General features: G+C 45.5%; 1 protein-coding gene and 1 long non-coding RNA gene across 2 annotated transcripts; both read left to right on the plus strand.

The window, feature by feature from the left end:
* Nucleotides 1–4,838: 4,838 nt before the first annotated feature.
* Nucleotides 4,839–8,323, plus strand: LOC120847549. The gene has a single exon (XM_040219374.3). It carries the CDS (start codon nt 5,057–5,059, stop codon nt 6,116–6,118), a length of 1,062 nt encoding a protein of 353 aa, XP_040075308.1. The 5' UTR covers nt 4,839–5,056; the 3' UTR covers nt 6,119–8,323.
* Nucleotides 8,324–19,868: 11,545 nt separating this feature from the next.
* On the plus strand, nt 19,869–22,044 carry LOC120847551. Its single transcript, XR_005717395.3, has 3 exons — nt 19,869–20,139; nt 20,650–20,793; nt 21,569–22,044. It is a non-coding gene; the product is annotated as an uncharacterized LOC120847551 (long non-coding RNA).
* Nucleotides 22,045–24,278: the final 2,234 nt, after the last annotated feature.

The following is a 24,278-nucleotide window of genomic DNA, read 5'->3' on the forward strand; positions in this document are numbered from 1 at the left end:
TACGAAAAGAAAAAAAAATAGCAGATACAAAAGAAACTAAAGAAACAAATAGCTGTCGATCCCCTCCTCAACTCGCAATTTGAACAAGCAGCCACGTGATCTGACGCTAATTATATACGGTCAGTGTTCATCATAGTCATGCGCTAGGGTTTAGAAAGCAAAAGCTTGGGCTGGAGCTTCAGATATTGTTAGAGTTGGGCTATTATCATCTTTAATTGAACACTAGCCGTTGCCCGAATGTTCGGCGATGCTGATTGGCATGAACTTGAGCACTCGATTCGGGGCTATGAAAATTGTTTACGTCACGGTGTCACGTGACTCGGTGCAAAATCCTGATATCATGTTACGGCACGCTGTCAACAAGGTTAATACATCTAGTGACTTTCTCAAATTAAATCGACTTGACGCAGTGAGTCACGTGACATCACAGGGTCACGTGACATTACTTGACAGCATGTATTGACACCATGACGTCACGTGACAACGTGACACATGGTTAAGCATAGTGCCAGTACAAAAGCGCCACAAAAACCCACAGTTTACCATACATTGCAATTCTGTATGTGACAATTCGAACAACAGATAGAAATACAGCCGCCAATTTCATACTCCCATATGTTCGTTTTGTGATACTAACAAAAACGAAAAAAGAATACCTTGAACCGTTTTGAACCGGTTACCGTTATATTTTTTTTCGGTTCTGTTCCGGTTCAGTTCCAAGATGGCGGCGAAGATTTCGGTTCGGTTCAGTTCCGGTTCGGCTAAAAATAACGGTTCGGTTCCGGTTTTCGGTTCGGTTCGGTTCCGGTTCGACACCCTGCTCAGGGGTGTGAGGCGTACATGCGTACAGGGGTGTAAGGCGTAAAATTAAGACGCCAGTGTTATTACGTAACGTAAAGAGGGTACAGATGCATGGAAGTCAGGATAACGTCCACTTCAACTGAATAAAGCATGTTTTCAGGAGATAGGTGAAGACCGTGCGGCGGCGTCTCACACCGTTGACGCCTCGCTGGCGAACGCCAACCTGCGTCGCCTACGAGGCGAGCGCCTGGAGGCATGGTCGGAGAGGCTCATCTTTAAAAAGTAATTTCTCTTCAACAACAAAGAGTACTTCTCATTTTTTTATATGCTGAAGAGATGAGGTGGATTGGGACCTTTTGACTATTTCGAAAGTTGCAAGCACCGCTGCCCACATTGCTTTTTCTGGCTCTCAGTAAGGCCATTCCTGCATAAACTGAAGATTTTATGAATTAATTAAAATGCAACAAAACGAGACTTTGAAAATTTAACATGTGCAATTCAGTTATTAGTTCTATGAGAAGAAACGAAAAAAGTATTGTAGCTAACACCCAACTCCAAGTTGACTAAAAAAAATAAGAAAATCTCATCAAGCATCTTTTTTTTGCAGGTCCTATTTAGACTTAAAATGGCTTCTTTTGATGTTTCTGTTTTACTGTATGATTGGACATGTTATTAAGTAGTTAGGCGCCCACCTACATTAGTGTGGTACGCAACCTCTTTTTTTTTATCAATGTTTTTCTTAACTACGCGGATTTTTTACAAGTTCCAGAAATTTAGAACATGATGTCCGCAAAAATAAAATTATTTTTTTCACAAAAATGAAAAAGACTGCCGCATCTTTTTTAGCATGGAACGTCCCACTGGTATTCGTGCACCCCTAATTTGTTTGTTGAAAGTATTCAAAATATTTCGTAGAGAGTGAGAGCGAACATGTTTGTATCTTTCTGAAACTGTGAGTGCTGTGCAGGGGGATTTGATCTCAAATTTGTGGTAACCAACTGCTCACTTTTCTTTGCGGTGGTCCTTCGTATGATTTGCGTTTCTTGCCGCATAGTTTAGCTTTGCTCGCATGTGACTTAAATGCATTTGAATTCATGGAACTGCGAATTAGTAACTGTATAAAGTGCAAGTGTGACGAGCCTGAGCATTGCCGAAATTTTGTCTGTTTATTCTGGTTTTCTAATAAATTACTTTGCAGTAATTAACTTGTCACAATCTGTTTGACATTAAAGGGAAACTGAACCGAAATTTCGAGCTCGCAAAACAAGGCTGGACGGAGAGGCGGGACGCTGCGAAACCCCAAAACATCACTCGTACAGCGATATCTCTAACGGATATCCATATTTTTGGAAAAGAAGTGTGCGATTGAACACTGCCGACGAGGCCGACGAGACAAGGCACGTCACAATTCTCGTTCCCTCTCCTCCTCGCTACATCCTGTCCAGTTGGTGAACTGAAGCGTGGAGGAGAGAAGCGAAGGCACTTCCTCTTATTCTCAAATGTTCCAGGAAGAGAGTGGCGTCATAGCCCTCACTTGATCGCGCCCTTCTTTTCCAAAAGTATGGCCATCGTATTGAGATATCGATGTCTGAGTGATGTTTTGGAGTTCGTAGCGTCCTATTCAATGCTTCGCCGGCCTTATTTTGCGAAATCCATATTTCGGCTCAGTATCCTTTTAAGTTGATGTGTTGAATTTGAAGTGTGAGTATTGTTCCAGAGTCCAGACCAATTAGGTAAAAGAAGCAAAGCTGGATTGTCATATTTTGTTTGAGAAACGAAGGAGCACACAATCGGAGGTGTCGCGAGTTCCTTGAACAATCATTGGCAAGTAGCCTTCTCAATGCTAGAGAATTTTACTGATATGCCGTTCACTTAAAATTGTTAGCTGGGGTTTGCTTCACGAACCATCGATACGCAAGCAGGGAAGCCGGAACCGAGAAGGCAGGGGGCTCGGCACCCTCTATAAGAATGCTTGGACAAGAGATACCAGGCGGTCATCACAACATGCTGCATGCACTTCTCGCACGGCGTAGTGTAAGGAAAAAGAAAGAAACCCGCAAGGATAGTGAACAAAACTCGGATTGTAATATCTGTAAAAATAAAACAGATATTTTTACATGAAAAATTAAAAAAATCATCAAAAAGGAACTTGGCTTCAGCTCTTGAACTTGGCTCAAAATATTCTTCCAGCATCGCTGGAAAGGACAGAAGAACTAGAACAATATTTTATCATAAGCAGTGACTCCTCCGGTGTATTTCGCCGAGACATGTCATAAAATTGCTTATGTGTTATTGAGAGTTGCAGTGGGATACGGATAATCTCATTGATAGCAAACACCAAGGGATACTTTTGCTAGCCTCCATCTATTAGGTGGGACAATGGGGACATCCTGAATTTGTCATCAGCACCACAATTAGTAAAGTTACACAATGGGAACACCTGGCCTTTACATTCTTTCACGCTTGTAGGAGCATGCCCTTGAAATCTTTTTCTGTCAACAAACTCAAACTCTCCTTCTTTGCCGTTAATTGACAGAGTGGTCCTACTGTACGGGTCAACTATTGCATGAAAGATTTGTCTGGAACCAGAATGAACACTATGTCCCCCTGACACTCTAGAAGCGGAGCTTTAATTGCCTTGTCAAAGCAGTGCACTGGTAGTGCAACCAGTCTGAGAGTCGATGTCATTCCATCGTTTTAACAAAACAATTTGGTGATTCTTTATAGGATGTCTGTAAATCTGTACAACCTTGCATTGAATGTGTTAGCTCTTAACGGTGGCAATGCAGAACGCAAGTTTGTCTGCTTCTCTCTCGGGGTAGCGGTGACGTCAGAAAGCCAAGTTCGAGATCCGATTGGCTCCGATTGGAAGGATAGTGGGTAGACCTCAAGGCAGCTAGCATTGAGGTCTAGCCACTATCACTCCATCAGAGCCAATCAGAGCTTGGCGTTCTGACGTCACCGCAACCCCTGCGCAAGAAGCAGACAAACTTATTTTGCTGCGGATATGAGATTGTCAAACAATGTTTCATCGACAGATAGTTTTTGTTGACACACGGCATCTCATTGGTAGTTCATTTTATCTAAAATGCTTCTTGCATTTGTTTCGTCGGCACACCCTGTGGCATATCGTAGAACACAACCCTGCTGTTTTTGCGAGCAACTTTTCGTGTCTCACCAAGTTTACGGGTGTAGAGATGGAGGGGAGACTGAAGCTTGGGTAAACACGCCTCGGTGAATAATACACTAGCCTATTGTTGCTTCCAGATTTGATTACTTGCTTAGTATAAAAAAAAAGGATGTTGTCAACAAACTGTTGCAGGAGCATGTGTCCACACAACACCACAGTGTTGACGAAACTTGCGTTCATGAAAAGTTGTTTATAAAACGTGTTTCTTTCAAACGTACGTGTTTCGACAAAGCGAAATGGACCCGGCTATGAGTGACAAATTTGGATGAAATGGAAATAGAGAATAGAAGAATGTGACAGCAGCTTTTCTTAAATTTTTATTTGGCTTGTTTATAAAAGGTCTGATAAAGAAGTGGTTGTCAGTGTAACGATATAAAGTCATAAAAGTGCCGAACGGCTTCTAGAATAGTCTGGTGATGACAATGAAGATGAGCCACACATTTCGGGACTATAATTACTACACCTAAACTGGAAAACAAAAAAGACGACGGGAGAAAAAATAATTGTCGAGGGTATCTTGTGGGTTCTTGGCCACCCTCCCGTCCCGTTGTCCCTTTTCTTTCAGTCTCGAGTGTCGTCGCCCTTCTAAGCGATTCGCGAACTTGAATTAACTTCAATTTTCTGTGGAACCCCTTTTATTTGAATTAGTCCCGAGTGGTCTCAGTGCTGCATAAGGATAATGTTACTGGTTTGTAATAATAATAATAATGTTTTTATTTTCAGTGCCCCCAAGAAAACACTTGTTCTTGTTACCATAAAAGCAGTTATGAGTAATTTACAGGCTTATTCAATTATTCTTGTTTTTTTTATTACAGGCTTTATTATTTACAGGCTTATTCAATACAAGAAATTTTTGTGTTTTTTTTTTGTAATTTTTTTGTTTGAGTTTGACACAAAAGTAATTTTTAGCGTGGTCAGCGTTTCGCTACTTTTGACGGTGAACGGCTTACTCGCCTAGCAACCCTGCTCATTTTCCTCCTCTTTTCTTTCCTTCGTTACTTTTTTTTTCGAATGGCGGACTGTTTCGTTTTGCTGCTGTGCTCGCTGGTATAACACCCTGTTAGGATGGCTGTCACGCGTCCAAGTTGGTTGTCCGACTTCACGGCGAAGGAGCGGCAGTGCCTCAAGTGTCTGTACCGCAAGTACGCCATGCCCCAAGTCCATAAGATGGAGCGTATGCGTGAAGAGTGCGCGGGCCAGATCGACCAGGCTCGTTGTCGCCACTGGAGAATTTGGTCCAACATATCCCTGGGTCTCTTCGATGAGACCGGTAAAAAAGTGTCGGCAGAGAAGATCGAAGACTGTTTCTGGATTGTGATCGGCGGCGGCGATCTGAATGTCATCAGGGCAAAGCTGAACGACCTGATCGACGACGACAGCTTGGATGGGGCGGACCCAGCATCGGCGTCAATACCACAAGTGAAACCAGCAAAATATCACCAGCGACGAGGTCAGAAACTTTCGCGTTCCGACGGTCTCGATACTCCGCAACGCGGGCATCCCGAAGACGTGGTCGCAGCTCAACTGTCGCTGGTCAGGAACGATGGTGCTAACGTCTGGTCGAGCGGTGCTGAAGATGTAGTTTCTGTCGAAAACGTTGGGAGTTGTAAAGTTGTGGCCAGGGTTGAACGCGCAATTAATGGCATTGCCAGTGAGGTGGCCATTCCGTCGCTGACGATGTACGACGTGGAGACGGCAGCGTATTTTGTCCGCGACAAGCCTCCCTCTTGGAGTGGGGCCCTCGACCTCCATTTGCGCCTGATTCAGAATAGCGGTAACCCGGAACCTGTGGACCTGAGCGTGTGTCCCTTCGTCCCGGGCGCGTGTCCCGTCTTCCCGAGCGTGTGTCCCGTCGACCCAGCCCGCGTCGATAGAGCGGTACAGTGCGACGACACGCCCGTGGGCCTGAGCGCGCGTCTCGTGCAAAGCCGCAGCGAGCGCGTCGACAAGGCGGTACAGTGCGACCGTGACGCCAAGGAATTGGTGATTCTTATGCGCAATGAACACCTGGCCCGGATGAACAAGCTGCGATTGGAAAGAGATGTCTTCGAGCAGATGCGGCTCCGCGTCGCGATGGAATGTTCTCAGGAAGCAGGTGGGAACACTGGCGCACCCACCACTTCGTAAAATCATGCTCCCTATTTGTTTTGAATGTCCACGGGTCATGTGGACTTTCGCTGTTTAACCCAGCTTCTCCTTTACATATTAGCACATTCATTATTGAGTTCATTTATTAGGTGACACTGTCTAGTTGTTTTCTTTAGTGGAAGGTTGTGGTACACAGAGTCACACTGAAATGTTTAGCGAGCCCACCTTTGAAGTGTCGTGTCAGAACAAAAGGTGGGGGCTGACTAGTAGTTCAGGATCCGACCATTCTGTTCTCAGGAATTTTACAGTTTTGGTCGAGAACTTTCGGATGCTACTCAAACAAAGACCTTGTACTACGATGATCCCAAGTTTGATTGTTTATATATTTGGATGGCTTCATTGATTTTCTGTAAGCAGGAAGACTCTTCTGCTTTAATGTTACTCAAGAGAAATGTTACAATTGTTTGTGCTAGCTTCTAATTTAAGTTGCAGTGACCGGTGTTCATTATCCCCGTCCAGAAGTGCTCTGCAGTCATTTTTTAATATTCTGTTTTCTGTGATATGTGTTTTTGTTTGAGACACGTCTCAGGTGCACTCTACTTAGAAACCAAAGCGAAATTACCAAAGATAGCATAAGTTTGTTTCCCTCAACGAATAGCCAGCTCACCGTTGCGCAAGAATGGCAAGAGCTCGCAACTACCATTATAGTCTGCGACAAGTAAGAGATCGAAGGAAGCTCCACCCACCTCCCGCCATTCTAGCAGAGCAAATGCTGGAGAGGAGGCGACCTCTTTTCAAGCATTAGCACTGCTAGAGTGGAAAGACTTGGGCAGAGATTCCCCTGAGCTCTTAACCTGTCACCAACTATGCCCCGAGAAACGGGAGGGGAGAGGAGGAGATCGTGAGGGGACATCAGAATGCCAAGCTTTGGTTGGGATGATTCATGGGTGGACCGAGACCTAACTGCCTTTGTCTCGACTGCATCCGTCGAACGCTTTAGAACACGGGATGCTGGCGTCCGACGTTTGGCTTTTGCATTTGAATTTGTTTCAACGAGTGCGGTGGAGACAAGGGCAGCTAGCGCTAGGTCTGCCCACTGATCGTTCCTACCAGAGCTCGGCGCTCTTGACGTCTATGTGCGCTCTCGTTTCCTCCTCCCCCTCGGTTTCTTGGCAGATAGACCTGTTGCATCTTGTAAAAATGGCACCCCTAACAGTGGCATCCTTGGTGAAGGTTTGTGGTTATGTTTCAAAGAATTCCCCGATTCCCCTGGGATCTCTCTGTTGTGGCTAAAATAGCTTCGACAGGTCTGCCAGGTTGCTGACCTGCGGTAGCAGACCGGTTGCTTAACTCCCTTTGTTGGTGTAACTTTATTTTTTAATTATAAGTTGAATCTGTAGCTTCCAATTCAGGGACAGCTTTGGTTCTGACATGTTTCTACATTATCGGAGGAGCAGCTTCAGTGCACGTTTTGAAGCACTTTGTATGCTTAATTTATTTTGCAGGAAGTCTGCATGGCGCAATATTTTAACCAATTTTGTTTTGTGTGCTAAATTTTTTTTATTACTGTTTCTATTTATTATTTCTTTTTTTACGAACCTTTCCGCTAATCGGGTCTTGACGCATTGCTTAAAAACTTAAGGAATTCGGCATCGAAGGACAGCACACGAAATATGTGCTTTTGGTGTTCTGTCCTGTATTTAATTCTTAAGTTTTTACCCTATACCAGTACACTCACCTCAAAACATAAAACAGTACCTGGATCTTATGGTATCTCTTATAATTTACTCACTGTGTTTGCCCACGGAGTGGAAATGATTACATTTTTGAAGCTTTCGTAAGTAGGGCGTGCACAGTATTTTCTCGCTCTCTATATCCTTTATTTCAACCAACATTATGAAGTGTCATTTTTTTCTGATGCTTTCTTTATTTCATGTTTTTATAGAGCTGTGGTTGTGGTTGTGGTTGCAAGTACTCAATTGCATTCTCTAATGACAACTTGGTGGTTCTACCATTTTGTGTGCCTGGTCATTTGAGCTCAGACTTGTAAATCTTTCATTTAGCAGATTCCTCATTACGCTGCTTTCCAATAAAGGTTTCATTTCACCTGCTTAGTTTCTCTTCGTGCACTGATGCAGTTTGAACAGCAGCGATGTGATTGCAGTGGTGCAAAACTGTGCCAAAGTGCTTACTCTGCTTCATCCTGTTACATTTAACTGAAATGCGGGTAATTTGTGCCAACGCAGCGCCGAAAGCTCATTTCACCTTATCGAAACAAAGAGCTGAGCTGTTGCTGCACGGCCAGTACATTGCGGTAAGCTTGCTCAAATTTTTAGAACTTTTGTATCGCTCTGACGACCCTGCGCTTTGATGTGATCTTCGTATCGAACATGGCTCGGTACTTGGAAGTTTCGGGATATTTCTTATTCTTCATAGTTTGTTCCAATGGTTTAATTAGCTTCATTGAGAGTGCTTCTCACCGCACGCTGGTGCACTACAGAGAAGCTGCGCCCGTGAAGCAATAATCGCGATTTTCTGTTTGTGGTTTCGCCGCAGTGGAACCCTGTGCTGAGGGGCAAGATACTGGTAGAATTGTTCTTAGCTGCACTGTGTTAATAATGTAAATAAATAAAAAAAATGGTGATTCACAACTATACGTGGCACTAAACGTGTACAATAAAATGGCGATTATTTATGTGATAGATCGCAACATTCTGACAGGTACGTGCATCAAGCATTTGTAGTTCTTCTTAGATTTAAGGAGGGCGAATTTCGGTATTGGGAAAGGGTTGACGAATCACAGTAATTGGGTGTACCTGGGCTGCATCATGGGCAATGATGGAAGTGCTGTGACAAATTGCGCCAAGAACTAAAGTCCGCCATATCTTGTGGCGAAATTCTTTTTTGTTAAGTATTGCATTACACCTGCACCGAGATGTGCTTAAACAACAACAGCAAAAAAGGATATCGCTTGATCCTGATATTCAGAGAAGTGGAAGAAAAGAGAAGTGGTACAAATATGTATCCCAGAGTGTCTGTACATACTGTATAGATCCGGTAAGAGCACGTTCCAAGGCTGTAAAACAACCCCCAACACACATTAAGCGCTCAAGTCGCGGGGCATTCGCAGCACTCTTGGTGTTTAGCCCAGGGGTTGGCAACCTTTTGCTGCAGCTTGCCAAATCGCTGCAAAGTGGAGACTGAGTAGACCTGAGGGTGAAATCAATTTAGAGAAGCTGTGATGGAAGTGCTGCTCCAAATTGTGCCATAAACGAAAATTTGCTACATCTTGCGCCAAAGTGCCATTTTTGCTAAGAATCGCGTCACACCCGCGCCAAAATGGGCAAAGCAAAAAATAAAAATAATTGGTTGACTTTAATATTTAGAGAACTAGGAGGAAAGGAAAATGGGGGAAATATCACAGCGAAGCTGTTTATGGCTAGGGTTCCATGGATTTTTCGTGTGCGTAAACTGTTATAGATAGCGGCGCTGCCAATAACAGTTTATCAAAAGCCGCGTGTGCTCACGTGGTCCCGGCAGCTTCTAGAAAAGCAATTGAGCTCTCGCTCCTTGCACTTTTTCTCACGCTTGGTACTGGTCAAGTTGCACCATGTAGTAATAAACGCCTACTCAGTCTTCAAGCTGTCGTCTACCTTCATACACAACAAGTGGCGACGAGGAACAGCGGAGACGGCGGCGATTCTACAAAACTCAAGAAGAAGCTGATGCGGTTCTTCTGTCTGGAGTACACACTGCCAAGCTAGACGAAGGTATGGCGACACCAGTCACGCAAGTCGTAAGGCGACTCGGTCACATGGAGCCATTTGACGACTCTGCAAGTGACTGGACCTCGTACGACGAACGTTTGACGTCATTTCTTCGCTTCAACAAGGTCCCCGAAGAGGATAAGGTGCACGGGTTCCTCAGTTTCATTGGACCCAAAACATACGGCCTCCTCAAGTCCCTGACCGCACCGAGTCTGCCGTCCAGCAAGACCTTCGACGAGTTGCGGAGGATCCTTGGCGACCGCTTGGCGCCCGGACCGTCGGTGATCGGTGAGCGATCCAAATTTTACCGTCGTTCACAAAATGAAACCGAATCCATTTCCGGCTTTGTGGCGGAACTACGAAAGCTATCGCAGTCGTGCGACTTTGAAGGATTTTTGGACGAAGCTTTGCGTGATAGGTTTGTCTGCGGTTTACGGCGAATAGACATACAAAGGGTTTTGTTTGCTTAAGATAAGGAACTATCGTTTGCAAAGGCTGTCGAAAGAGCCTTGGCAATGAAAGCCGCAACGAAAAATGTCGCGGAAGTTCAAGGGACAGAAGAAAACTTTTCAGACGTGCATAAATTCAACGCGACAAGGAAACCACTCCAGAAACAAGTTTCAACAAAACCGAGCGGCACAGAAGGGAAGCCGCCCTCTAAGCATTGCTTCCGATGTGGATCGCCGAAGCACATGAGCAAAGATTGCGTGCACGCGTCAGCAACTTGTTTTGGCTCCCTAGTAGCACCGAATGTTGCCACAATGTTACTGGAATGTGGTCCGCCAACGTTGTGTATACGTGGCTAATGTCCGCAAAATGTCATGTCGCTGGAACGTTATCTGAAAACATTCCCGTAACATCACAGTAAACATTTGTGCTATGTTATGCCCTCAACATTTGTGCTATGTTATGCCCTCAACATTTGTGCTATGTTATGCCCTCAACATTTGTGCTATGTTATGCCCTCAACATTTGTGCTATGTTATGCCCTCAACATTTGTGGTATGTTATGCCCTCAACATTAGTGGAACATAATTTATTAACATTGTTTATATATTTCCAATGACCACACAGCAAACATTTGTGGTATGTTTTGTCCTCAACATTCGTGTAACATTAACTTGGTGTCTCAAGTAGCAGCCAGGCTCTTTAAATCAACCGCGAAATTTGGTTTCTTAACCTATTGCGCTCGGAGTTTTTGCAGCGTTGCCCACAGGCGGTGCATTTTTTTATTATAAAAATTGCAAAGAGCGAACTTACCTGAGGAAAAAGTAAAGAAAGAAAAAGGGTTAACTCCTTTGGAAATTCAGCGAAGGCACCAGTCTTCAAACAATAGGGCGCCCTATTTTTGAAGACCGTTGGCTTCGCTGCATTTCCATAGCAGTTAAGCCTTTTTCTTTCTTTATTTTTTCCTCTGTTAGTTCGCTCTTTGCAATTTTTATAGAAAAAAATACACCACCTGTGGGCAACGGTGCACAAAATCCTAGCGCGACAGGTTAAGAAACCGAATTTTGTGGTCGATTTAAAGAGACTGGCCGCTATTTGAGACACCCAATATATTGCCAATTAACCACTACTTTTCTACATGAGCTACATTATAAAAAAATCAATTTACCCACAACAAGGACAGCTAAAAACGGACAAGCACATATACATAGCCGCAGTGTGCTAGCTTCGTTTCTATCTTTCCTCGTCTCGGGCAAATTAGTCGCAGACTAGCTCTCTCAGCGGTTTCACCCCACCTTCGCCTGTGTGAAAGTCGTTCATCAAATAGCACTGCTGCTGAACCGCTCTAAGAAGTTATTCACTTCACTTGAGAAAACGTGAATACTCTTTTCTGTAATCTGCTTTCAATCATGTCGATCTATCCCAGTTTTATTTCGAGGTAATAGCTTTTATAAAAAGCTCCACTTTTTTTTAAACTTTTTTCAGCCAATCAAAATGTTTAACTTTCAGATGTTTGTCACTCCAGTGTTCTTGCACAAGAATTTTCTGAGCAGAGAAGTCACTAAAAAAATTGTGAAGTAAACTTTGTGAGGGAAAAAAAAATCTTTCTTACGTGACAGAGAAATAAAGAACTTCTGATGATCTTAAAGGACAAACATTGATTTTAATTCCCAAAATAATTAGCACTTATAACCAACAAAGGCTAGACACATTTAGCTAATGAATGGGTATATTGAAGATAAAATGTTTGTCCCAAGTTGCCTTAATACCCAAGTTGACACCTTAGTAACTGTTGAGCACAGCACTTGTTGACAACATGTCGGTTACCAGAAATGTAGCCTGTAATATATACGCCTCACGGAACTCCAAAGCCAAATTTAGCAGCTATACTCCGTTTCACCTTCAGTTGAAGCGCAGCATACACTACGAGCCATCCCAGTCAATTTAGCGTCAAGTCTGATGCAACTTTGAGCTCTGCCTCCCGTTCCACACAACTGGAAAGTCATGTGATACTCTTCCGGCGCTGGATCAGCTGGGATGGCCCATACCGTTCACTATGCTTTAACTTAAAGTGAAACGGAGCATAGTGGAGACAGCACTGTAACTATTCAGACTCAATATTTCGAAATTAATTAGTGTTGATTTTCATTTCTTTTATATTAAACTTTCACAACCCACAAAAGTAAAAGGTTTCATGGATTACCAGTACCCCCAACCATTGGGCAATTGATTTGCATGATAACTTCTACAATTTTTTCTCCAATTGCAAGATTTTGAATTATTTTGCAGTGGATTATCTACTCTCTACAGCAGAAGACTGACTAATAGAACAGGCATATCAAAAGATGCATCCCCCCCCCCCCCCCCCCCCCCCAGACAGTATAATTTCAGCAATATTTTCACTTTGTGACACAATTTAAAGCAGTCCTCCACTCTACTTTTCTCTTTCGCATCTGCTCGTGGCAAGCAGAGAAGGAAGCAGGGGTTGCTGGGAAAAGTATGCACATCTGTCTTCATCACTTCCTTCCAGCCAATAGGAAGTTACAAAAAGAAAGCCATCTCCTTGAAATAGCAACCACTTTTCAGGCAACCATGTAAAATCAGTCTTGCCAAAATGAGTCTTGCACCCTAAATAGTTATACTTTATTTATTTTTTTTTCAAGGAAAATGCATTTTATGACATGGGTGTCCTATCCATGTCATTCTAACTTGTTCTAACTTTTTTAGTGGCCCTCTAAGAGGCACCTGTCACTGACCATAAAGTAGGACGCTTAGAGGAATCCAAAAGATTTGTTGAGATAGGGTTTATTTTCATAAATCTTCCAAGTTTTACATTGCACTCAGTAGAAGCTGTAAGCTCAGCCAACTTGATTAAAATAAACTGAGAAAACATCACGAAAAAGGTTGCAGAAACAGGACCAGACATACACTGCGGAAACATTTGCAGATTCACTAAGAAACATACTCAACTTCTCAAAAAGTATAATGAGTGGTAACAACCAAGCTTAAGTTAGCAGAAGAAACATGTAGTTCGAAAGTAACTTTGAGTTAAATAAAATTGACCAGATATATAAGCAAAAGTTGTGTTACAAACGGATCATTCTTGCATCCGTAGGGCAACTGCAAGAGGAAAAAAAAAGTAATTACACAGACGAAAATTATAACAAAAATGTTTACATCCTATTCATAGGCAGTATCGACGTTTACCAGGAATAGGTGTGACAGCTACTCGCTTAGTTCTATATACACAGATATTAGATTGTGAAAATAGTGGTAAATAAGTTCAATAAAAAAAACCACTAGAGTAACCTGCCACTGATGTTACCATATCTGTTGCTGCTCAAAGTTATCATAAAACAAACATATGTCATATTAATGAACAGAGAAGGAAGAGGAACAGTTACATAAAACTAGAGGGCACACAGTCCCTTATCGCCATCTTGAGCGCAGTGTCACCCTTTCTCTACACCAAGTGTCATTATTAGCTGTAGATTACTCCCAGAAGTCAAAAACTTATTTTCGGAAACCTCAATGAGACAGGCAAATGTCCTGCTTGTCCTCTGTCAATAACATAAACGTCATAATTATTGTGATCAATAAATTACATGGGTCCCCACCCCCTAACCTAAAAAAAGCTGTGCACATGGCAGGCTTCATGTTGCTTGGTAATGACATTAACTCACTTTTCTCAGTACTGTTTCTAAAGTGCAGTCAAAGTCAGCAAAACAAACTGACATATTAAGGAACATAATTTCCACATCAAAGGTCACTCAATGCCTGGAAAGTAGTTATAAAAGGGAAAGTCAGAGTGAAAGAAGCTGACTATAAACATAATAAGAGTAAAAAAAGTGCTTGCCTCTTTCTACAAAGTCACCTCCAGGCAAAAGCAGTGCCCTCCTGCAAAAAGCATATTAAAGAGTAAAGCTATACAGGGCGTTTCTTTAATTCTTTACGGAATTGAAAAAAAAAAAAAAAGCTGATAGCTACGTGGATTCGCCTTCAGTGTATGTTTGTGGGGCTTGGAGGGCATTCTATGAGGGGATAAATGTCACAGTATGTTGGCTAACAAAATTCTGTTAATTAACTTTTTCATAAACGGTTTAATGGGCCACGTTGCAATTGCAGTTTTAAAGGGAGCCATTAGTAAAGGCTAACCCAATTTATACAGTTTGCAAAAAAAAAAAAACATTAAGATATTTATTGTTGAAATTTTGCCTTTCTTCGCTTGAGTAAAAACCGCGTGCTGAAAACCGCGCCTGGTTAGGATTCGTAGAATAGTGAAGGATTTGTTTCTGGTTCATCGTCACTATCTCTACAGCGTGCCTTTCATAGACGCGCCGGCGTCACTCTTCTGAGATTGTGACAGATGGACAGAAGTGGCTATGTCACTCTTCTACCAAGCATAATCAGGTGCGCGTTTTGAATCAAGCGAAGAACGGCAAAATTTTAACGACGAGTATCACAAAGCTCATTGTCTTTTCGCAAATTACCTCCATTGGGATGGGCTTTATTGATTGCTTCCTTTAAAACTGAAATTGCAACATGGCCAATTAAGCCATCAAATAAAAAGTTAATTATCAGTTTTTGTTAATTAGTGAACATACTTTGACATTTATCTCCTCACCTAATGTACGCCGAGCCCCAGAAACATACAGTGAAGCGGCATTCACGTAGCTATCAGCTCTTATTTTTAAAAGATTTTGTAAAAAAATAAGAAAAAACAGGTGTTGATGTCGCTGGCCTGTAATAAGGCGGAGCCTCCTGAGGGGGCGGTTCACCGAATGATACTTTAGCGAATAGTTGGGCGCCGCGAAGCGGCGTTTACGTGTGGGCCAATACACGCACACATGTGGGTTCACATTTTTTGTAATGAGCCGCCTCAGACTGTCGCCGCGAAGCGGCGTAAAGCGCAGCGCGGCGGATGGGTTAACGCGCGCCCCCGTTATTGCCCCGGAGGCTCCGCCTTATTGCAGGCCAGCGACATCAATACCAAAACACATTCTGTATGCTCAAATCTTAAAAGCTTGCAAAAAAAAAAAAAAAAAAAATGGGTTGTGGATATTTAGACAGCGTGATGTTGATCAGCCATTCAAATGATGCGCATACGTCTACGCTATAGATGAGATATTTAGCCAGTGCAGTACAACTGGTAGTCTGGGTCATTCAAGGAAATATCAACGTCTCCTTCGGAAGTAAATTCGGAGCCTCGTTGACTTTGGACTTCAATCAAACTTTCTGTTGCCTCGGCTTCTGCCGCCACCGGAAGAGCGCAAACATCTTCATCTGTGCTAGAGTCCACAGGATCTATCAGGGAAACGTCATCGTCTTCGTTTGAAGTAACTTCGGAGCCTTGTTGACTTCTGACCTGAATCAAGCTTTCGGTTGCCTCACCTTCTGTCGTCACCGGAGGAGCGCAAACGTCTTCATAGGTGCTGGAGTCCACGGGATCTTCTTTGCGGTACCTTTCTAGTTCCCTCTGAGCGTTTTGCGCGATTCTTCTTTTCTGGCGATCGGACAACTCCGACAGCGAACGCTTACGCGCTCCATTCTCCACAATAACAAGTAACAAAATACCACGTACCTTGTTTTGTGTTATTTGCAGGGAGAACGGCGATTGAACGATAGGGCGATGGTGACGATAGCGCTTTCAAAAGCCTCGGCCTTGCGCGGGAACGCTAACGGCTGCGCAAACAAAAGAAAAGTGCTACTTCTGGCTATGGCTAGAGACGAAAGGCCTAGAGCCCGATAGAGTCCAGAATGGCCCCGCTTTCGATCATTTTATTAATGAACAAAATAAATAATTTTATTGTATATAGTACCAAATAACACGTATAATTTTTTTTAATTATAAAATTGATTTTAATCACTTTAGCACTTTAGTCGATAATAAAGTTTGGTTGTGTTGGTGAACATTGGTCGACGTCGCTAGGTGACGCAAGCTACCGCTCGTTACTACTCGTTACAAAGGGTATTTATCTATCCATCCAGGCAGCGTACTCAAAATGGCAGCCGTGTTTTCCCGTTCTTCCCAAGCGTTTTTCCAAGCGTTTTTCCGATGACACCGATTGAGAGCAGACGAAGTGATCCGCGTACAAGCTTTTCATCATCAGAAGTTTAAAAACTCAGGTTTACGAGTGCTACATCTGTGCATACTCTTTGATAGGCGCTTCAGATGTGTGAGTTCATATCGCGGGTGACGAAACTGTAGAACGGAAGCTCTGCGAGCGCTCTACACGGCCCTCGTACTTCCCATTTTGGACTGGAGTATTGCTCGGCGACCTAGTCCCCGCCCCAGCAGCACCTCTGGGAACGGCTCGAAAGTGTGCAGCGCCGTGCGACACGGATCATCTGTGGCACAGCGGACGGCTCGTACGATGCACGCCTGGTGTGGGTGCCCTTGGTCGGCGACCCCCCACGAGAGGCGACGGGCCTCACGGATGCGCGCACTGTGCCGGATGCTCGATGGACCGCTTTCCGGGATCTCGTTGTACTCCGCAGTGCGGACAAGCAAAAGAACTGGGCAGCCTGAGCCTCTCCGTGGGAGGACCACCCGCCACTGCTAGCTCTTCTCTCGCCAACTGGCTTTGAGCTCGTGACGACCAGTGACTTGCACCATTATTTTTCTTGTTGCTGTGTGTGCTTGTTTTGTTTTACCCTACTGAGTCCCCTTTCTCCTGTCTCCTGCACTGTAGGGGGCGGCCTGCTAGTAGGCGCATATGCATAAGGGTTATCACCTTCTTGTCTAGCCTTGCACGTCGTCGCATACACGTCAAATCCGTGTGCAAATAAATTACAATCGCAGTTACAATTACAGAAACAAAAACAATGGTGACAAATATTCCTGCACAACTATACACTGCATTGACCCTTAAATAAGGTGCAGCGAAGGCTACAGCCACTAGACCACAGGCAGCGTGAGACGGCCCTTTGGACATGAGTGAGCGAAAGGACATGTGGTGCATGCATCCTGCTTCGTGGGCGCTTGCTCACTGGGGCCATTCGAAAGCTTTTGAGCTTGCTCGTGCTGCACGCAGGTGTAGCTCTACCAAAACTGAAGTGGCGATTGGGGAGATTGTGCATTCCGTTTACTATTTCTGATTACTGGGAGGCCATGCTCCGTCCATTTTAATTAAATATTCATTAGTTAATTCAGAAATTACTTCAGTAAAACCAAACTGCTACATCCATTCAATGGAGCCCTTTACACACAAAAGTACAATAGTTCCCAGACCATAGTCTGCAGACTATACATGCCTAAAAGTTAATATTTCACTCTGCAGACTATCTGCAGGTGCAGAGGATACAAAACATTTTGTGTCTTTCGTTCTAGATATTTTACAATACAATATTTACAATATGTTTTGCTTTGCTGAAGTGAGAAACAGGTCATACTGTCAGTGTGTCGTCCAGGCCTTTGATGTCTTGGGGTTGACAGGCTGTTAGCTTAAGTGCCTCCAGGCAATCTTTGTTTGTCAAGCTTAATCCTCATGAGCTCTGTGATTCACCACGACAAGCGGGCTCAAAAGGACCTCTCCCCATAATGTGGACCGTCTAAGGAAACAGATATTCAGTTCGAATTTGCCCCTGTGGACTATACACCGAGTGGGGACTGTATTAGAAAAACACTTTTTTCGAGCCAAAATTAACCCTTGTGGGCTTCACGCCGGGTGCGGACGAAGAAATATTGTAGCGGTTTATTTCCTTAGGGCATTGAGACATTACAGAGTGGAGTGGACAGAAATATCTAATTGCAAACAAACACATTAAAAACTAAATAAAAATATTGTTAACAAGATCCCGAATTCATTATCACACTGCATCTTTAAATTCGGTGCAATCAGCTATGCCAGCGATAAGTAGGGGGGATGATTCTTGCCTAGTGATGACATAGGCGGGAATGACTGACAATAGGTGTAGGTGTGACAAAGGGGGATGTCATTGTGGTGGTGGATCTTATGAAATAAATACAGGCGAGATATGTTTCTGCAGACAGAAAGGCGTGTTTTCCTCTCAAGTTGCGGGATGTTTTTGTAACATTTTATAAGTTACCACAGATGCATCTCCTTAATGTTACCTTTGAAACATAGGCTCTTTGTTTCTGGATTATATTGCCCTAACATTTCTGCAGCAACATTTCAGTAACATACGTAAAAGTAGTGTAACGTTGCATCTCACTTGTGTAACATTGTGTTGATGTTTCGAAATAATGTTTTTGCAATATGGTTTTAGTAATATTGTCGTTACATTGTTACACGTTGCATAACGTTGCACAACATTAGCCACGTTGCAGTAACGTTCCTGCAACATCTCGTGCTACTAGGGCTGTGGAAAGCAAGGACACATCCAGCGGATATGTCAAGCTGATAAGCGTGCAAACGAGTCGAACCGCAGAAAGAACTTGCAAGTTCTGAGTAGAGCGTCTGACGTGGCACTAAACGGAGTCACGTGTCCAGAGCAAAAACCGATAAACGTCCGCGTCATCGTCAACGAAACGCCTCTCGAGATGGAGCTCGACACGGGAGCGGAGGTGTCTGTAATATCGGCAAAGCAGCAACAGCGATTGTTTCCTTCTCTGCAGCTGACAGCTACGGCGTTGCGCCTTCGGACGTACTACACTGGAGCACTTGTGGAACCGAAAGGTGTTGTGGACGTAACAGTCCAACACAACGGGCAAATACATGTCCTGTCGTTGTATGTTATCGAGCAGGGAGGGCCACCGCTCCTGGGCCGACAGTGGCTTCAGCGTTTGCGCTTGGACTGGAACACTATCGTCACGTGCAACAAGCTTTCCTCGGCGCTCGGAACGACTGACAAGGGAGCCAAAGCCGAGGTAAGCAAACTTTTAAGCAAGTATAGTAACCTCTTTAACGAAGAGCTTGGATGCATAATGGGAGAGAAAGCCGAGGTGTTTCTGAAGGAAGACGCTCGCCCGAGGTTCTTAAAAGCACGGTGTGTACCATTTGCCCTCGTCCCTGCGGTTGAAAAATAACTGAAAAGAATGGAGGCTATGGGGGTCATCACCCCAATCACGACGTGCGAATTTGCAACACCGGTTGTACCGGTTGTAAAGAAAGATGGAAACATTCGCCTTTGTGGGGATTATAAGACTACTGTAAACTCCATGCTCGACAGCGACCGTTATCCTTTGCCCGAGTTGAAGAAATCTTCGCTGCGCTTGCTGGGGGGCAAGAATTTTCAAAAATTGACTTGAATGGGGCCTACCAACAAGTTGTGCTGGCTGATTCTGCGCGCCGTGTCCTTGCAATTAACACGAATAAAGGCTTGTTTGCCATGAACAGACTCCCTTTCGGGGTCTCGTCAGCCCCAGGAATTTTTCAACGTATCATGGACACTATGCTAAGCGACCTTAAGGGCGTCGCTTGTTATTTGGATGATATCCTGGTTACTGGGAAGTCAAGGACTGAGCATCTCTAAAATTTAGAAGCAGTGCTCAAGCGGTTGGCTGAACGAGGAATCCGTGTCAAGGCTGAAAAATGTACCTTTTTCCAGAAAGAGCCCAACTACCTTGGCCACAGGCTCAGTGCAGCTGGCATCCACACCACGACGAAGACCGACGCCATCAGAGCTGCGCCCGCACCAGCCAACAAACAGCAGCTTCGCTCACTGCTCGGAGCTATCAACTACAACGGCAAGTTTCTCCCACGTCTAGCGACGATGGCACACCCACTGTACAGACTCCTGCGTGAAGACCAGACCTGGTCGTGGACCCGTGTCTGCCAGAACGCCTTCGACGACATCAAGAACGCCCTGGCTTCCACGAAGGTCCTGGCCCACTACGATCCGAAGATGCCCCTTCAACTGGCCTGAGACGCGTCACAGTACGGGGTAGGTGCCGTACTTTCGCACATCTTCCCAAATGGAACGGTTCGTCCTGTCGCCTGCGCATCGAGAACGTTGTCGGAGACAGAGCAAAAGTACAGTCAACTGGAGAAAGAAGTGCTCGCGCTTATCTTTGGTGTAAAAAAATTTCACTGTTATCTGTACGGCCGAAAGTTTATAGCGATAACAGATCACAAGCCATTGCAGGCGATGCTGGGACCAAAGACTGGAATCCCGACGATAGCAGCAGAACGCCTTCAGCGTTGGGCCGTGACGTTGTCCGCATACACGTATTCCTTGAAGTTCAAACCTACAAGTGAAAACGTAGAAGCAGACTGTTTTTCGCGCTTACCACTGCATGTAGTTGACTCCGACGAAGCTGATGAAACGTTCTATTCCTTACGCCTGCAGTCCATGCCTGTAACCAGCAAGGACATCCCACGGGCGACCGCGCAAGATCCCCTTCTTTGCAAGGTTATTGAGTTGACGAGCACGGGTTGGCCAAACTTTGCGCAGGATGCGGAACTCAAGCCATTTTTCAACAGGCGGACCCAGCTCACACTGCATCACGGATATCTCCTCTGCGGCATGCGTGTTGTCGTACCCCCAAAGCTCCGGCCTCTGGTTCTTCAAGAGCTCCACGACGGACATCCTGGTCTGGTGAGGACAAAAGAACTGGCCAGAAGCTATGTTTGGTGGCCTTCTATTGACTGTGATCTCGAGACACACGTAAAGAAGTGCAAGCAATGTCAAGAGCAGCACAACGCTCCGGACAGTGCTCCCTTGCATCCGTGGTCTTGGCCGACTGCTCCTTGGAGACGTGTGCACCTTGATTTTGCCGGACCTTTTCGTCAGCGCACGTTCCTTGTTGTCGTTGATGCCCATACTAAATGGCCTGAAGTCTGTGTGATGAAAAGCACAACTAGCCAGAACACAATTATTTGTCTCCGTGAGATGTTCGCGAGATTTGGATATCCGGACACCATTGTCTCCGACAACGGGTCACAGTTCACCTCTGCCGAGTTCAAAGCATTCTTCCGAGAGCTGGGCGCACGCCATGTCACAACGGCCCCTTATCACCCCAGTTCAAACGGGCTGACCGAACGTTTTGTTTCAATCGCTCAAGAAGGCATTAAGAAAAGGGAAGAGCATAAAAAGCCTAGACGAAACTCTTCACTAGTTCCTGCTGACGTACAGGAACACGCCCCACGCTACGACAAAAGAGGCTCCGGCGAATCTGATGTTCGGTCGACGCCAGCGATCTAGGCTAGACATTCTTCAACCGATGATAGAAGGGCGAGTTGGGCATAGCCAATTCATGCCTACCAGCGTCCCTCCACGCCCCGTTCTATCACGGTCGGCGATGCTGTTATGGTTCGTAATTACAGGGTTCCGGGCGTCGTGGTACAGCACAAGGGACCCGTTTCCTACACAGTGAAGGTTCAAGCGTCCCGTGGCCCCGCAGTGTGGCATCGTCATCAAGATCAGCTGCTGCGCAGTGTTCCCACTGCCCAGCGTCAACCAAGAGCAGCAGGCAGAGGACACCTCGTGGGAGTGCTCTTCTACACCGGCTGCCAGCGGCACCCCTCACGTGACCGGCAGTCCTCGAGCACCCTTTCCTCAAGCAACGCCTGCTGAGATTCCTGGAAGTCCGCAAGCGGCACCAGCCACCGTTTCGCCGCCTCCTGCTCCCAGATACCCCACAAGAACCCGAAGACCTCCGGACCGCTATTCCCCGACATGGCACTGTTTAAGCGGGAGGGAATGTTATAGATAGCGGCGCAGCCGATAACAGTTTATCAAAAGCCGCGTGTGCTCACGTGGTCCCGGCAGCTTCTAGAAAAGCAAGAGCTCTCGCTCCTTGCACTTTTTCTCACGCTTGGTACTGGTTAAGTTGCACCATGTAGTAATAAACGCCTACTCAGTCTTCAAGCTGTCGTCTACCTTCATACACAAAACCTCGGGTCCCAAATGTGATGCAAAATCGTATCATTCTATGCAAAAGCTTATATGTCTCATCACTTGGAATTGCACTTTCAGTACATTAGTTATCAATAGGTAATATTCACTGAGCCTGCAGGTTCGATTTTGCCAGGGGGCGCCACCGTCGATCCGCAATCTGCGAGGTCGCAGTTTGACCAATTTGACTGGCTTGGGTACGCGGTCGTCCGTTGGTAGTGTGTGCTAATGTCATGTCGTTGAAGAAGCTTCGTTGAACAGAAAAGAGGAAATCTCGGGGGCGGGCCGTTTTAATTTCTTTGTTGCCGCCGAGTACCGTTTGTAAAGGCTGAACCGCATGTAAGCAATTTAGGGAGCGACGACGACCCGCTTCGCTGTCGCTCGGTCACTCGCGCGACGAGGCAAACCGCATGAAAGCGACGGGAACAAGCGACCATGGCGATGAGCGACGATTTCTAGAAATCTAAAAATCGAACGACGCGACGAGCGACCGTGAGAAATTTCCGTCGCTCGTCGCCGACGGTTCGGTTCATCCTTCACTGTCGCTCGTCACGTAGCTCGGTTTTTAGATTTCTAGAAAACTTGGCGCTCATCGCCTTAATAGTTTGCTTCCGTCGCTTTCATGCGGTTCGCCTCGTCGCGCGAGTGACCGAGCGACAGCGAAGCGGGTCGCTTGTCTCGTCGCTCGCCAAATCGTTGCGTGCGGTTTTTAAATCGTTTGGGCTAATGAAAAATGCGGCGCATTTTCCATTAGCTGCGCACTCGGTGAGCCACACGGTATGTTTCTGCACGGGAACGAACAACGAAGGCACGACGTACGACACGGAGGCGATGAAGCAACACGATTATACGGCCGTAATGGAGGAAATCCGCTAGAGGAAAAACAATAAGGAAACTAGCAAAACAAAACAAAGAGCGATTGCATTGTGCTACAAAAGCCCCAAAGTAGAAGAATCGCAGTTCTTGCAAAAGAGCTACCGACGTGGGCATGGCGCGCGACACGGAGCGCTCATGGAGCCGACGGAGCAACCCGGCCGCGTTGGAAAATTCCGACAGCGACAAAAACGAACTAAAACACACACACAAGATATTCCTACGGCGCTTCAAAGCACCAAATTCTAATAACCCCTAGTTTCGGCCAAAAAGACCATTTAAAGTCGTAAAATGCTGCTTACCCACGCTGAAAGGTCCGGCCAGACGACACCTGACACCTACGTGGGATAGAAAGAGACCTCGAAGATGGCGACCGTGGTGGCCGATGCCAGCGCACCTATAGCGAGCGACGTCAAGTGAATGTCACCTACACCATCTTCAAGATCATTAGACTCTCAGGTAGATAATAAAGGTTTCTCAAAGATTTTCCGCTGCGCGACCTGTGTCTTCCATGTCTACGCTCGTCGTTCCAAGTACTTGCGTGCCTAGTTTCCTTCCGCTCTCCCGGGGTAGCGGTTCCGTCGCGCGTATATACTTTCCGCCGGCTCCTCGGGGCGGCAATAGTTCATACCTTTGTTCAAAATTCTGTGTCACTCCTGTGTAGTGGTTAAACAGCTTCGCTGGTCATTCACCTTCACAGAGTGGAATGGCTCAAGATTTTATTTCAGAGCGTCTCTACTCGCCGCGTAGTTTGTTTTATTTTAGCTCAAAGTGCAGTCGAAGGCTCGGACACATACAAACACATACTAAAAGCGCAAGTCACTGGACAGTCGCTGCACTTGATTCGTTTGGTCGATGAAAGACCACGCGGAGGACGATGGACGAATGCCGCGATGTCGCGCTTTGAAGCTGGTTGGTCCCATTCGCCCGTAGCATCGGCTGGACTTTAAATTAAGCTGCAACGAAATGTTGGGATTGCTCGACAACCGCTCCAGTTGGTTGATGTGGTGGTGAATTGATCGTAGACGTCTAAATTTCCAGACGATGTCGGTGATGTGAGGAGCTAAAAGTTGCGAGAAAACATTGCCAAATTGTAGGATTGCGGCTACCGCGTTAAGACAGAACCGGGGTCTTGTACTCCCGACCAGATCCCTTAGTTATCGTGTCTGCTGCACGCCTCCGAGCCGCCCCTCACCAGCCCGCGGGTGTCGAGCTTCACCGCTTTGCACCGGAGTGTTAGGTGCAGCGGCTGACACGGGTGAGCGCCTGCGTTAGCGCGATAGGCTCAGTTAGGGTACCTTCATGTGCGCTTC

The sequence above is a fragment of the Ixodes scapularis genome, unplaced genomic scaffold (genome assembly GCF_016920785.2).
Source record: "Ixodes scapularis isolate PalLabHiFi unplaced genomic scaffold, ASM1692078v2 PGA_scaffold2__306_contigs__length_199485367, whole genome shotgun sequence".
Lineage (NCBI taxonomy): Eukaryota > Metazoa > Arthropoda > Arachnida > Ixodida > Ixodidae > Ixodes > Ixodes scapularis.